Below are 14,694 nucleotides of genomic sequence, written 5' to 3'. Positions count from 1 at the left end.
TGGTGGGTTTCACATCATCTCTCAATTCTTTTCCAGTGATTGGATTAAATTATGACATTCTGAAGAAAGAGTGCTGGCTTGAAGGATGTCAAATGTCTTTTCTGATGTGTCAGCGCAGGAACATCACTACTGTGGATCAGTGTGTTGGCACTGACTCAGACTGGTGCAATACAGGCAGGAATATAATGCTGGACAAAGAGTGGATGGTATTGCCCAGGAGTAGCATTACTGCGCACCATGGGATTGCTGAGTTTGTTGGGCAGATCCTGGGTGGAGGAAGGAAAAAGGAGTGCTTTGTGCAGCAGAAACCTGAAGTGAATAGTATATTTCAATGTGCTTCAAAATGGACTTACCCTGTTTCCTAGTGGACTAGACCATTACCATGAGGTAAGGGAGAGGGCAACTTGTATTTTTCCAAAGTGACGAGTTCCTGTGTGTTTTACTTGTGTTGTGAAAACTTTGTTTGCTCAGATCCACCACATTTGTTTCTTTATTTCTTTCTGAGGAACGAAGTTTTAATTTAAAACCCCATGAGGTACGCTGGTGTTGGAATGTGCTTGCTGAACTTGTGTGGAGGAGGGTTGCTGGTACTTTCTAGCCAACAGGTACAGTAGTGTGGAAGAAAAAAAAGTTTTATACCTTTGCCAGAAAAACACTAAACCATGCCAACTTTGTATGGTAAACAAAAATGTTACATGACTAAAAGATAATGCTTAAATAGCAGGTAGAAAGTAACTATTCCTCAGAGGGAGAATGAATAATTAAAAAAAAAACAAACAAAAACCTACAAAACTATTACACTGGGATACGTTCCTAAACCAGAACAAACTGTTCCTGAGTATGCAAGCAACAGAAGATATTCGCAGATAAACCAGTTACAGTAATGACAATTTTTTGCAGCTTCTAGTAGTGCATTGTTAATAGTTTATTCAGCATGGTCACATTATTTTCCTCTGTGATGAGCATGTGATGAACATTCAATATCCTAATTCCAGTCAGACTTCTTACTAATGGAAACATGCTGTAAGTTTCAGTGCAAACCAGTCATGTTGGAACACAGGGGTCAAGTACTTTAACCTCAGCAAATGAAGTCAGGCTGGTTTTGTGGCTGATGCCCTCTGCCAGCTATGTTGTATTGATCTCTCTCCAAACCAGGACCCTTCACATCCCTGACTTTCCACCTGTTTCCTTAAACTCATGCTTCCCTCTTTTGCCCTGACTCTAGCATGTGAACTATACTTCTGTGCAGGATCTGGACCCTTGGACATAGGCAGCAGAACTCTAGGAGGGAAGATTATAGAAGGGCTTTGAAAGGGATAGTTACAGCAAGGTACTCAAAATATTTTAAATTTATCCGGCACTTTTTAAGGCTTTGCTCCTTTTCCTTCTTCTGAAAGAATACCCACAACAGCCCTTCTGGTGCTTCTACTCTTGGAGCACATCTCAGTTTGAACTGCTAGGATTAGAAGTTTTTGGGTGTTGTAGGAGCCATGAGATGGCTTTGGTAGTTTGGTTGTGTGTGTGTGTGGTTGGTGTCTGTGGTGGTTTTGCTTCTATTGTTGTCTGGTTTTGTTTTGAATATATTTGAAACAGTATGAATTCTTGATTACAACAACTGTGGATTTTCACTGTCATGGATTTTGGCACTCTCCATACCAGGAACACAACTATAGAAATGCATCTAGAAAACGTGTTTAGAAGGCACCTGCTCACATCCTCTACTTAAAAAAAAAAGTGACATGTACGCTTCAGCATGGAAATGAAGTTTTCCAAGTTCTGTACATAACCTAGAACAGAAGGAGTTCCACCTCAACATGAGAAAGAACTTCTTTACGCTGAGGGTGGCAGAGCACTGTGACAGGCTGCCCAGGGAGGTCGTGGAGTCTCTCCCTCTCTGGACATTCAAACCCCAACCGGAGTGAGTCCTGCCTTGGCGTGGGGGTGGCACTGGACCATCTCCAGAGGTTCCTTCCAACCCTAAAGACTGTTTCTCAGCCTCACCTCACTGATTCAAATGGCAAAAACGGGACAGAAAACGAAGCCGGGATAGAAACAACGTCACATGAGTTAATCCGAATTAAGTTTTTTTGTCTTGGTTTTGGTTTTTTTTTTTTTTTTCATTCTTAGGTAGGACGGGGGTCAGCGGCCCTTTGGAAAACACAGAGCTACTCACTGGTAGAGGAATCCAAGCCTGGCCGGCCTGAAGCACAAACCTAAGACAAAACACGCCGACGCCATCACCTCCTTCTCCACACCGCTCTCGTTGCCTCGGGAAACGCCCGCTCCCCGTTCCCGCCTAACGGCCGCCGGGGGCGGGGCTGGGCGGTGCCGCGCGCGCACCGCCCAATCAGCGTCCCCGCCTCCCCCCCCCCCAACCTCCTCCCCCCCCCCCGCCTCCCATCGTGGGCCGTGCCCGCCAATCGCCGGCTCCGCTTGGGGCGCTGCCATTGGCTGCGCGGGCGGGATCGCCGAAGTTTGGCTGGCGCGCGCGGCGCCGCCGCGCACGCGCCCCTGGCCGCGCGGGGGGCGGGTCGGTCGCGCGGCCGTTTCCGTTGCGCGCCAGGGGAGCGAGCGGTGCCCGCCCGGCCGCTGTGGGGCGCTGCGGCGGCGGCGCGGATCCCGAGTTTTGGCGGTCGGTCCGTCTGTCTGCCGGCGCTCCTGCCGCTCCTGGGACCCTCGGAAAGAGCAGAGCTCGTCTCCTCCTGTTTGGGCGAAAAGGCGGTCGCCGGCTTCCAGCCTCTCCCCCGTCGCCGAACTGCGCGGCGGAGCGTGGCCGGTGAGCAGCCGGAGCCTTCCCGCCGCGGCCCGTGGTCACACGGAGTTGGTATCGCCCCAGGTGCTCCCTGAGGGGCCGCGGAGGGAGGAAGGCGGGCTCGGACTGCCTCGGTGCGGGTGGCTTTACAGGCTAAATATAGCCTGGCACGTCTCGCAGCGGCGCTTATGCGACTCGCAGGAGCACCGCTCTTTTTAGGCGCTCCAAGAGGGCTGTGAAAGGGTGTCCCCCAAAAGTCTTGGTGGGAGAGGACGGGGAATGGTTCTTGAGCGCTCTTGCGGTAAAGCGGGGTGATTGCCCAGGAGTATTGGCAGTGATGTGCGACTGAAGCGCGTTGCCTTGTGTAAGTGTGAAGCTGTTTGGATGCTGCTTGCAGATGCTGCCCGACCGGGGCTGATGGTGTTGCCGGGCCGAGTGCTGTTCCAGGCAGCGGGTGCAGGATGATGGAAGACTTCAGGAATATCGCCGACGAGACGTTCCCGAGCTACTTGGGCCATTCCTTGAACAGCAGCGCGAGTGTCGTCTTTGAGAATGTCACCGTCTCCTCCAACCCGGGGTTACCTGTGGCGGCCTCCACTGTTGCCAGGAGCCAAGCGGGCGGTGACAACAGGTGAGGGTCTCAGTAAGTGCCACTCAGTAATACAAGAAAACAGCTGAAGCATTTAACTCTGGACAGCAAAAATTAATTTCACAGATTACTTGGTCCGTGATAAAACTATTTACCAATCAGTGTCTCAGTAATCAGCAAGCATAGGATTGTCTGTATTACCAGTGTAAAATTTGCATTAAATTTGTAACTAATACAATACTTAGCATTTACAAAAAATGTCCTTGACAAGTAATTTAATTTTTAGCCTGTAACGGCCAAGTCTCTTTTTGCTCAGCTCTTCAGCTGACTTATACTCAAGTTTGAAGTTGTGTAAAGAATAATATGTTTTTTACATGTGTGTTCTCTGTTAACTGTTCTCTGACCTTACCTGAATCTGGCTCCTTTTAGAAAGTGTAGGAGCTACTATTACGTATAAGAATTAAAACTTGCTCAGCAAGGAGTAGAGCAAAGAGTAGCAATTTGAAGCCTTTGCACTTAACCGCTGTCCCGTTACTTAACAACAAGTAAGATGAGACTTTAATACCCTGTCTTTCCAGAAGTGTGTGTTCCAGAAGGACATCACTAGCCACTAAAATCTGTAACGTGGTATTTCTCTAAAGAGCTACAGAAGACTGGAGAGGAGCATTCAGGATACATATGTGTATCTGTAGAGACAGATTAGCTAAAATATTGAAGCAATTTAACTTACAGGAAATAAGTAGTCATCAATATGAGTCCCACCCCCCAGTTCTTTGGAAAACAGGAGCAGTGCATATTAGAATGACTCTGATGTGTGTTTTTTCACCCACATTTACAGGCTTCCTGATGATTGTGCATCCTATTTGGAAGGGAAACATACACCTCTATCAGCATCTCCTCTCAGCAGTCAGTCACATCCTGAGCCAGTGGAAAGATTTGCTCTCAGCTTTCGTGATGACATGTAAGTGAGGTAGTTAAAATACAATTCTGTCCTAAAATGCAGGTACCAGTAAGTTAGTATGTAGATTTATGCATCCTGTATGACTGATTATGAGCTACTTCAGAGTTGAAAACAGGAGCTTTTACTACTGGCTTGCAGTAACTGGAGACCTCAGCTGTGCATTGGCCTGTTAGCTTACAGTGTTTGGCAGCCTGGGCAGCTTTTCCTACAAAAACAGTTCCTCCATGTTTTGTGAAGAGGGATAGTGCTAGGCCAGGTGCAAGCACCCTCTGCAGTGATTGATGCCACTTAGCCTGTGCAGCCCTACACAAGTAGCATTCTGCTCTTTGACTAATTGGACTTCATGTATGTGACAGGAATGAATCTTCAGAAGGGATGTCTTCTAGACTGTGAGATTTTGTTTAGTTGTCACACTAATAAAAAATGTCCTAAGCATGATTATTTAATTGACTTACCTGAATGTGGCATGTATTTACCTAGGTTGCTTTACATAATCTAGAATTAAGCTGATGTTTCTGGTTCATGTTGTGTGTGAATAGCATTTTGCACTGATATAAATATGTTTTGAGTAAGTATGAAGCAGTTTGCATACAGAAAGGAGCAACAGTTTCTATTAAATTTGCCTTCCTTGTAGCCTCAGTGATTGGTATTTCTTAGGAAATAATTAGTGTTAGTGACTTGAGAAAGCATTGCTGAGTGGTGGAAGTGTTGGAAGCTGTTGCATAGGTTATTCTAACCAAGGCCAGATGTGCTCCTGTTGTGAAAAAAGGCACTGTGTGCATTTCTCGCTGATAAAATTGCGCTCTAGGCAGTATGTCCCTATCAAAACAAAGAATATAAGATTTGTGAGGGAGTCAGAGTCTTGACTGTACTCAAGTAAGAAAACAAAACACAGAACATGGAATAGTTGTGTTTTTGACTTTCAAATGTTAGTTTCATTTATTCATTTAAAATATTGAAGCAAAAGCATGAAATTTTAGCATCTGGTATGATTAGTTTATAAGCCTGCATGGATGTTCTGTAAAACCAGAAGTGAAGAATAACTTTACTGCATAATTACAAAAGCTGTTGTTTAACTACATGCAATTTCAGTAACTTGTGTTCTTTATAATTTGTTCCCTTATTAAGTGTAACAAAAGACTTGGTGGTATTGGGGACTTGGTGAAATCTTGTCTAGTGTTTGACTTGTCTCAAATGGATCGTGGAACTTGGCCAGAGTAGACCCTTTTGTCCTTATACTTTTCCCTCTTTTTATGGAAATGAAAGAGAGGAACAAATAGGTAGAGAGGCATATTTTGCATGAAATTTCACTATTTGTTTCACAGTTTAGATTGTGAAACTGAAGTACTTAAAATTTTCATATGTATTCTTTTATTATAAAATGACAAGTCTCTAGAATCTATCCTATATTGGGAACAACTGAGACAAAGAAATTGGAGAATTTGTCAAATCTTTATCATGAGAGATGATGGTCTATGTAGCTTACTGATTTTTAATTGAAATAATTTTCTTTCTAGGGAAATTGCTACGCAGATTGAAGAGCCTCAGCCGCCTTGTGTTAATTTGAAAGAATCCCACTCAGTATATGGAGAGCAAGCTCAGAGTGTCATTGAGCATTCAAATTGCAGTCAAGGTACCTTACGTGAAGTTTTGCCACTTGAGCGATTGGAAGGTATTAGATTTTGAGAAAAATTGTGTGCTTATTGTCACTGTAATTAGGTTTTTATGCTACGGATGTCTTCTTTTGACCCTTTCACTGTTTTATGGCAGATTATAAATGGGTTTTGAAAAGAAATCTCTTGGATTTGAGCAAACTGAAAACAGAGAGAGTTTGTGGTTGACATGTTCTTGGACTTTTCCTTGAAGTACAAAGCTATACAGCAATTTGGTGAAAATAATGTTTGCTATATTCTACCATAAATAGAATGCCAGTAGAAATCTGACTTAGTTCAAGGAACTTTGTGGAAGAAGTGTGTGTAGCTTGTTCTCTACCCCTTCTATTTCAGTAAGGCTGCAAGGTTATGCTTAAACTAGTATCTCTTCTCTTGCCCTATTCCAGCCTGTAATAGAGACCTTTAATTTCTGCTGTAGGTGTTGGAAGCATACTCTCCTTGTGAGGTTATACATGAAAAAATAGCTTTGAATACTTGCTGTGAAAACTACTTTTTCTGAAGTCTGAGTAGGGTAGTGGAAGCAAAAGAATATTCCCAAACTTATTTTATTAGCATGGCTGCTGATATTAAGGTTGCCTGAGGTTTTTACTAATACCACTTCTGTGAATAAATTCTACTTGTCCCTTAAAATTCAGTAAATACAGTTAGTAAATATATACTTTTAGACTTTTCCAATCTTTGAGTATTTGTATAGGTTTTTGTGAAGTATTAATAATTTTGACAGATAATGTGTTCAATTGGAAGGTACTGTGACCTGTAATATAAATAGAGCTTTATAAAAAAACACTTCTAACAGGGAAGTGTTGGCTTCAGTCATTTGTTACTGTAGTCTTGAGGAAGTGGCCGTAACTGGCAACAAAATGGTGATACTTTGGAAAGCTGAGAAAGCTGAGACTGCCCAGTGTTTGGACTTGATAGTGGCCAGTCAGATTTAGTTACTTGATTTTAACTTGGAAATTGTTGTTTAGAAATTGCCTTTTACTCACAGCTATTACTGAAGAATTACAAACCTTTTTTGCTAAAATCTGTGTGTGCAAGTCTAAACTGTTCTCTGTCATGTGGGACTTGCAAGTGAATTATGCGTGGATATAACACACAGACAAGTGGAAGCTGCTTAAAATGATCCAAAACAAAAATTGGTCCAGTAGGTGAAATGCAGTAGTGAAACAGAACACTTGCTTCTTCTAATGCTAGTACAAACTGGGACTCCTTACTTTCTTGTGCTGCCTTATGGAAATCCTTGAGCAGTAAATATATTTCATAATTTTTAGTGTTGTAGCCCTGATGAAGCTCTGCCTTTTTAACAAGCTCCTTTAGATCATTGTCATAAGAACGTGCAAGGTTTAGTGTTGTGGTAATCTGTATGTTTGGGTTATTTCTATGGTGTACACCAAGACCTTCCACAGGCCCAGTTTAACCTTGGAGAATAGTCAGCACTTGTTATGTTCTTGTGTTATACTAATAAAATACTGCTTACACCACTTTCTTATGTTTCAGATTTGCCAACTGGAATGTGTTTTCCCCCAGACATTAAGAGCAAGGTAAAAGCTTTTTCAAATACAGTGAAATTAAATGATTTTCTGATATTAACCTTTTAATAGACTTAATTCTGTCAGAGGAGGAGCGAGGGAATGGAACTGTGTTTATTGTCTTATGTTGTGTATACCTTAAGTTTATGAAGGTGCTGGCATGACTCACTTTGCTTTCATTTTGAAGATCACTTAATTAGTACTGTGTGAGCATGACTATCTCATGTTCCTCAGTTGTGAAAAATGTTGTTTGCTCCTAGCCTCCACTGTCTTGTAATTCTTTGTCTGTGTAAGGACCTTTCATTTTATCCCATTTGTAGTCTTAGTGAAGCATCTTATGAGGCATTTTTTGTAGTGCTTTTGGAATTGAAGCAGACAATCCAGAGCTAGCAAATAGCTGCTGTTATTGACAGGTAGGGTTATACTTGACCCATTTTTATCTACTGTGTTAGAGATGGTAACAGTTTTGGGCACAGAGATACAATGCAGACAGGAATGGGAAGTGTCCTGTACCTTGTAGAAAACATGCATCAAGCTACAGCCAAATGCTGTCCAATACATACTCCTTAATGTGTCAGCTAGTATTTTGATTTAGTTTGCTGTCATTTGATTTTTGTAGGGGCCACAGTGGTCAGTGAGTTGCAGCTGAATGCTTGCAGGCTGTCTTCTGAAAACCATAATTCATTTTCCTTTCAAATTCTTTACTCTCTGAACTTGGACTTTTTTTTGCTGTGTGTCAAAGATCTGTTCACTACAAAGAAGGTGAAACTAAATCCATACATTATGTCATGCTGGTTTTAGAAGTTATTCAACTATAGAAAAGATAGAGTATTTGCTGTTAGCTAGAGTAAGCTGAAATATTACTGTTTGAATAATTCAGTGTGCTCATTTGGAGAAGTTTTCAACAAAGGTTGGATCTGTGTGCACAATTTCTGAAGAAGCTCTGTTTTAACAGCATGGGGAGCTATTGAGAGATATCTTTGTACATTTAAGTTGGGATTGCAGCTCAATGAATAATGTAGGACAGTTTTTTCAAGGGTAGACTCTTTAATGCAACGTTTAAGCTCTTTATGTTGATGTCTCTTAAGTTTGGTATCCTTCAGATGCATTTTTGCTCTTCGGCTTTTATGATTCCCGCATTTCTTGCATGCATCCATTCTGGAAGTTAGCAGGCAAAGTCCATTGGAACTAGAGTGTTTCCTGGGATAATTAAAAATGTGTGCGCGAAGTTTTGCAATATTATTAACCTCATTAATTGTTTTTTATTAACTGAATTCATACAATAGTTAGTGATTTCTAGAAACATTTCTTTATGGGTGCTTTTCACAGGTTGGTCCATCCAAAGCTTCAGAAAAGCTGATAGATGGTGCTATCTCAAGTGTTCATCTTAGCAATAGTCTTTCAAGTTTTTTGGAGAATGAAAAACTCTCATCTCTTCTAAGCTCGGATGAAGATTCTGCTGGTAGGTGTCTTTATAGCTCTTGGTAACTGAGTCTATAGTTCTGAATCTGTTATTGCATGCTTGAGTAGAAGGATTTTGTTTTATTCAAGTATTTAATATCAGATTGTGCTTGGTGAAAAAGTAGTGTAACAATATTAAAGAAAATTGTTCTTTGGAGAGCTGACTTTCTAAATTGTAACAGGAGTAGGCATCTATGGAATTTGTCAGAGAAGATTGCAATTGGAATTTTAATCTAAAATATTAAACAACAGTTCTCAGTTACTTTGAGTCAAAGATATAGGTGGCAGCATGGGCATTGATTTAATAAAGTGGTAACTACCTACATTTTCAGTATGGGCTAGTACATATAAAATTCTGTGGTGAAGAGCACACCCATGCAGTTAAAAAGGACCTTTACTTGAGTTTGAATTCAGCTCTCTTCAGATGCTGCATGTGGGGGATGGCGCCCAAGTTGGAAGTCCAGTTTACGTGGAGGCATAAAAGTGAGAGCATGAGTTCTGTATTACCCAGAGTTCTGAACTTTCTGTGCCCTTCCAGTGGCTGCTGCAGAAGGACAAACATGCTCTTCATTAATGCAGCTAACTTTGCCCATGACATGAAGGATGACAGGGCATGTTCTTGGATGGACCAGTGAGGAAGGCAGAGTGATCAGTAGGTTTACTGTTGTGAGATGAAGTACTCTTGCAATAAAGTAGAGCTACTGCATTTCTCGTGTGGCATCTACGTGTCTTGAATGTCTTTTGAACTTGTTTTGTTCTTTCTTGTTGCATAACTTCACTTGAGAGTTAAGCATATAAGAATTATGTAAATAGTTTGCTGAATCAAAATAATGTGGGGTTTTTTTTTTCCACTCAAGAGGATAGCTACTTTTAATTGCCTTTGAGAAGTTGGTAGCTGGTAGCTGGAAATACTTGCCTATTCAGGGTTCCAGTACTGGTGAAGCTAACTGGTCTTTTTATTTTTATCATGCAATTCAGTATATTCAGTGTAAATTATAGAATTGTTCTGATAGTATGCCAGGTGATATAAATTGTCTGTTAAAAATGAAAAGAATATTTTCTTCTCTTTTCATAGATGATGATATTGATGATGAAGAATTCTTTGATAACCAATTAGAAGCGTATTTTGAGCAGCTGATACAACCAGAAATGGTGACAAGAGACACCAACCTGCAGAAACTCTCAGAATGCTGTGCAGCACTGAAGCTTTCTGAAAATGTCTTGCTACAAGTAGGTTTAAAGTTCAAAGCTCAGCATGCTCAATGGCTCTTAAACATGTTAAACTTCCAGTGGTTGTATTTGTTGGTATTCTTAAACAGAGATAGTTTTAACTTTTTTTGGTTTTGTTTTTTTGTTTCTATAGCTTTTAAAGCAACATGCTGTCATTTCTTGTTCATCCTATGAGTTTATAAATAATCTTTTTAATCACTTTTTTTTTTTACCATCTTGGATACCCATGTCCAAGGTGTTATTAAGTGTATGGCAACACAGAGACTTGTCTTTCCAGGAGAGTCAATAATTCTCTTAAATAATCGGTAAATGTGTGGAAGTTAAATGTAGGGCAGCAACAGGCTGGCTTGTGGTTTGCCTTTGAGCAACAGTTAGCTCCATTCCAAAGAGGTTGCCAGGGATTAAGTGCCTTTCCATTTTCTTGGCTTTGCAACAGTCGATGTGATCTGGGCAGTTGCATACTTGACCAGAGTGGAGAAGTGTAATTGATTTAAACAGTTAAACTGCAGCTTCTGAAATTTCAGAAATTTCCCAATTGACATCAGAGTTTCCAAGCTGTGTAGGAAGTGATGTTAACCCTGTACAAGTTGTCTGGACTGGCTGCAGTTTGTTATAGCAGTGCATGAAGGAAGGGATAAGTGGTCTTGAGAGAGAGAATAACAGAGCTCTGTCCTCAGGGCTTCTCTGTGCAAGATGTCCCTGCTTCAGTGCCTTGTAGATAGATAGTAGGGTAGGTAAAAAGGGCTCTGATTATGATTTGGAGCCCTCATCCAACAATGTGTCGGCCAGAAGGAAAAGAGGAGTGACACAGTACCCATGTTAAAGGAAATGAGAGGATGTAGTAGGAATAAGAAGAGATCTTCCCATCTTCTTGCAGGCACATCCATGGATTGGCATAGGAACTATTGTCCTTGGTGGTGGAGGCTAACTAGAGGTGCTGGCCATGGCACTGTCATAGGAGTGAACAAGTATCATTAATCTCTTTTCTACTAGACAATTTTTTAAAATTCTAAAAGGCCCTGTAGTGTTATTTTTTTTCCCTTCTGGTTATCTATTCTAGTGGAACCTAAATATTTTATATTTTTTATTTAAAGGAGAACTTTGAGGGTTCTGCCAGCTATGGGACTGTGACTGGAATAGACTCTGGAAATGCTAGTGACGAAGATTCACAAAATGAAAGGATAACTGGATGTCCTGTGCAAAGAGAAATGCTGCCCAGAGCAGCACAGCAAATGGTATGAAATTTCCATTTAAATTCTTATTATTCATGTGGAATAGGACCATAGAAAATGATGGCAATGTGTTAGAAAACTTGTTAGATTTTTAGCTAAGCACCCAACCTTCCTTTACAAAAAAATAATACCACTTTGGTTTTAGGCCTATTTTTCAAACATAGCTTGGACTATATTGTATCTAGAACTTTTAATGCATGCAGTTAATAACTGTGCTTCTGACACTTTTCAAATGATTATTGCTTTCAAAGAATTCCATGACTGCTGGGGATGTGCTGGATTCCCACACAGCTGCTGAGCTGCAATTAGATTCCCTGTATCTCCAGTGCATGGACAGCCGTAAAGCTGATGTCTCTGATGTCCGTCCAAACCAAGAAGTAGAGTCCTCTGTCTGTCAGGCTGCTTCTGCTGACAGAGAAGTGCTACACACAGCAAGAGGATTTTTGGGACATGACACCAGTCCTGAAGTTCTCAGGGCAGATGCAACTCAATGTAAAGTTGGTCTTCCTGATACTTACCTGTCTCCAGCTGGGGAGAGCTGTGAGAACTTAAGTTTAGCTACAACAGACAAAGGTAAGATGCTTTACATACAACCTATCTTTACTTTAAACCTGTCTATGCAATTGTGACCATAGTCTGTTGCATGGAAAAAGAAATAAAATTGTGAGCTAGACATTTTTATTTAGTTGTAGGAGTTGGTAGTAAAAACCAATGTAGCATGCACTAATTCTCACTTGCTTTTGTTTTCAGATACACTAATTGTGGTATGTTGCGCTTAAGTTTTACTTATTTGCTGATGAAATGAATTTAAGTTTGCAGCAACTTTTGCCATATCCTTTTTTATTTTATTCTGTAATGTAACATTTGATCTATCTTTTAGGTGATCTACCACACAGCATTGTCTATCAAAATGAGGAGGGCAAATGGGTGACAGATCTTGCATATTATACTGCATTTGATGAAGAACAAGATTTAAATATGTCTGAAGATGATAAAAGAAATGAGGAGTTCATTACTGGTTGTATGTAATAATCTTTTTTAGTTAACTCTTGTTGTCTGTAATAATGTTAAGTAAACTTTCTTCCTTTTTATTTTCATTCCAAATTAGTATTTGGTGTTGCAAAGCCTCTAGGTTTTAGATACTATAAATTATTTTAAAGTTGATGCTGATGGTAGTCTGTAGTGATGTTATATCACTATCTATAGTTCATAGCTTCTTTCTGTGTTTCCTACTCTTCCCATGAAGAGCATTTTAAAACAAAACAAAAGCATTCTAACATTTGCCATTGCTACCTATTGTATGAGTTAAAGCAATTCCTCTCATTTCCACAGTTTTTCCTTTGGACTTCAAAGATTGTTACCATTTCTTGCAAGCCAAGGAGAAGAAGAGTAATTTTGAGTTGCATGATGCTTATAAGAGAGGAAATAGTTATCAATGAGGAAAAATCAAATGGAATGTGAATACAGTGTCAAAATTTGAGAGACTTGAAAATCTTGAATTGGCTAGCTGCTGATTTTTTTTGTGAAGTCCCTTGGGAGAGTCTTGGTGCTGAAAAATGCTACTGGTACTAAAAAATGTTGGAGCATATTGAGGGACTTTGGGACTCTCATCTTTCCTTGAATTCCAGGCTTTTTGAACCTCTGTTTACTTAAAAAGTTGTTTATTATCCTTAAACTCTGTCAGACTGATCTTCATGAGAGTCTGTGTATTTGTCATACAGGCTTGGATAAAGTACGTGTAGTGCCATAGACAAATTGATTCCTTAGCACCAAAATGTCATTTGCTCATCTGTTTCGTAAGAGATTCAAGCAGTGTATGCAACAGCATTTCTCCTAATCTCTTCTAGTTTCTAAAGCGGACAAGTAGATGGGCTAATTGTATTCTCAAGATGTCCATGGTCCACTCAAGGTTCTTCTTTCTTTCCAAGTGAATCCTGTCTAACACTGTTAATTTTTAATGAGTGATCCAACAGGCTTGACTGGTGAAATAATGTTTTTCAAAACTGTACTGATTTTTGGACGGTTCAAGTAAATTCGGGAGATGCTTTCCAATCTACTATGTCAGTAACGTAGAACTCTTTGATGAGTTTTCAAAATCTATTATATTTCAGATACCTTTAGTCTTAAACTTGAGTTGTTGAGTGATTAGAATATTTGACTGTTGTAAATTTTTCCAAGGCTACTTAGGTTTTCCACCTGATAGATTTTTAAACACTTCTGCTTTCTAGTCAGTGGGCTTTCCTCTTTGCATGGTAGATGATAACACACTGACAGATTAACCGTGTAACCATACAACCATGTGGTTGGCATTTTCCTGGCTGCTACTCTGCTTGTCTGTCTGCAGTGGTGTTTGACAGCTGAAGACACTTTATTTGTGAGAACAGAAAGGACATGTTACATCTGATTCTTTGGAGTCTCATGACATGTCTCTCAACAAACTGTGCACACAGTGTGTTCTTGTATGGAATAGTGCAGGAGTGCTCACTTGACAGTGTTGGGTGCTTCAGAAAGTCTCTGGAGAATTTAGGGCTCATGTAGAAGATGAAGAGCTGCTGGTGACTGAGAGTTCAACTGGATGTAACAGTGTGTCATTGATAGTGCCGGGTTGCCTTTAGGAGATGAGCTTGGATTGCTCAATCAAGAAGTATTCCAACTTTATTTCTTTCCTCAGAGTATGTATTATGGGAAATATAACTTCTCATGAGTAATTTTATGGACAGTGGCACTCACAAGTTTGTATCCATTCTTGGCTTTTGCCCTGTGCCCTCTATGCCTAGGGATGCTCTGTGTAAAAGGCCATGCATTTTTTAAGTTTTGGTGAGCTTAAGGATATGTTAACATTGCAATCATGTTGGTGGTAGAGTAATTCTTGATCAGTTTTTCACAACATTTTGGTGAAGGGATTCTTAAGTGTTAGTTTTTCTGTAGATAGTAATTGTGAAAATACTACAGGCATTTGAGTTCAAAAGTAAGATTGAGTTATTTGGCCTGTTAATTTGTGTGGGTTTTTCATGAACTGGTACAAGCCAGTGTCTTTCTTTTGCTCCAATTCAAAGGTACCACCCTGATGGGACAGATTTTCAACCCCAAATATAGTAAAGATTTGATCCAAGTTAGCCATATGATGCTTGGTTCTAGCTAGTATGGATATCATAACCTGTAAAAAGTTATGGTTTAGCTTGGGGCTAAGGCTGTTAGAAACTTTCTTTATTCACCATTAAGTTAATTAGCTAAATGCTGATTTTACTTTGGCTTCTAAAGATCCAG

General features: G+C 40.3%; 1 protein-coding gene across 3 annotated transcripts in view; it reads left to right on the top strand.

Moving 5' to 3' along the window:
- The first annotated feature begins 2,589 nt into the window (after positions 1-2,589).
- CEP192 (centrosomal protein 192) overlaps positions 2,590-14,694 on the top strand; it is a 59,811-nt gene continuing 47,706 nt past the window's right edge. The window contains exons 1-10 of one of the 3 annotated variants that reach the window (XM_015618914.1): positions 2,590-2,776; positions 3,150-3,383; positions 4,180-4,302; positions 5,820-5,935; positions 7,473-7,516; positions 8,834-8,966; positions 10,041-10,195; positions 11,290-11,430; positions 11,679-12,000; positions 12,308-12,448. In XM_015618914.1, the coding sequence (XP_015474400.1) occupies positions 3,214-3,383; positions 4,180-4,302; positions 5,820-5,935; positions 7,473-7,516; positions 8,834-8,966; positions 10,041-10,195; positions 11,290-11,430; positions 11,679-12,000; positions 12,308-12,448 (1,345 nt within the window). In that variant the 5' untranslated portion in view covers positions 2,590-2,776; positions 3,150-3,213. Of the gene's footprint in view, positions 2,837-3,149; positions 3,384-4,179; positions 4,303-5,819; positions 5,975-7,472; positions 7,517-8,833; positions 8,967-10,040; positions 10,196-11,289; positions 11,431-11,678; positions 12,001-12,307; positions 12,449-14,694 lie in introns of all 3 variants that reach the window. The other 2 variants (XM_015618912.1, XM_015618913.1) reach the window with 2 other exon arrangements.

This window comes from Parus major, chromosome 2 (assembly GCF_001522545.3).
Source record: "Parus major isolate Abel chromosome 2, Parus_major1.1, whole genome shotgun sequence".
In the NCBI taxonomy this organism is placed as follows: domain Eukaryota; kingdom Metazoa; phylum Chordata; class Aves; order Passeriformes; family Paridae; genus Parus; species Parus major.
The sequence above is the reverse complement of the archived record's forward strand: the minus strand, read 5'-3'. Positions and strand labels throughout refer to the sequence as shown.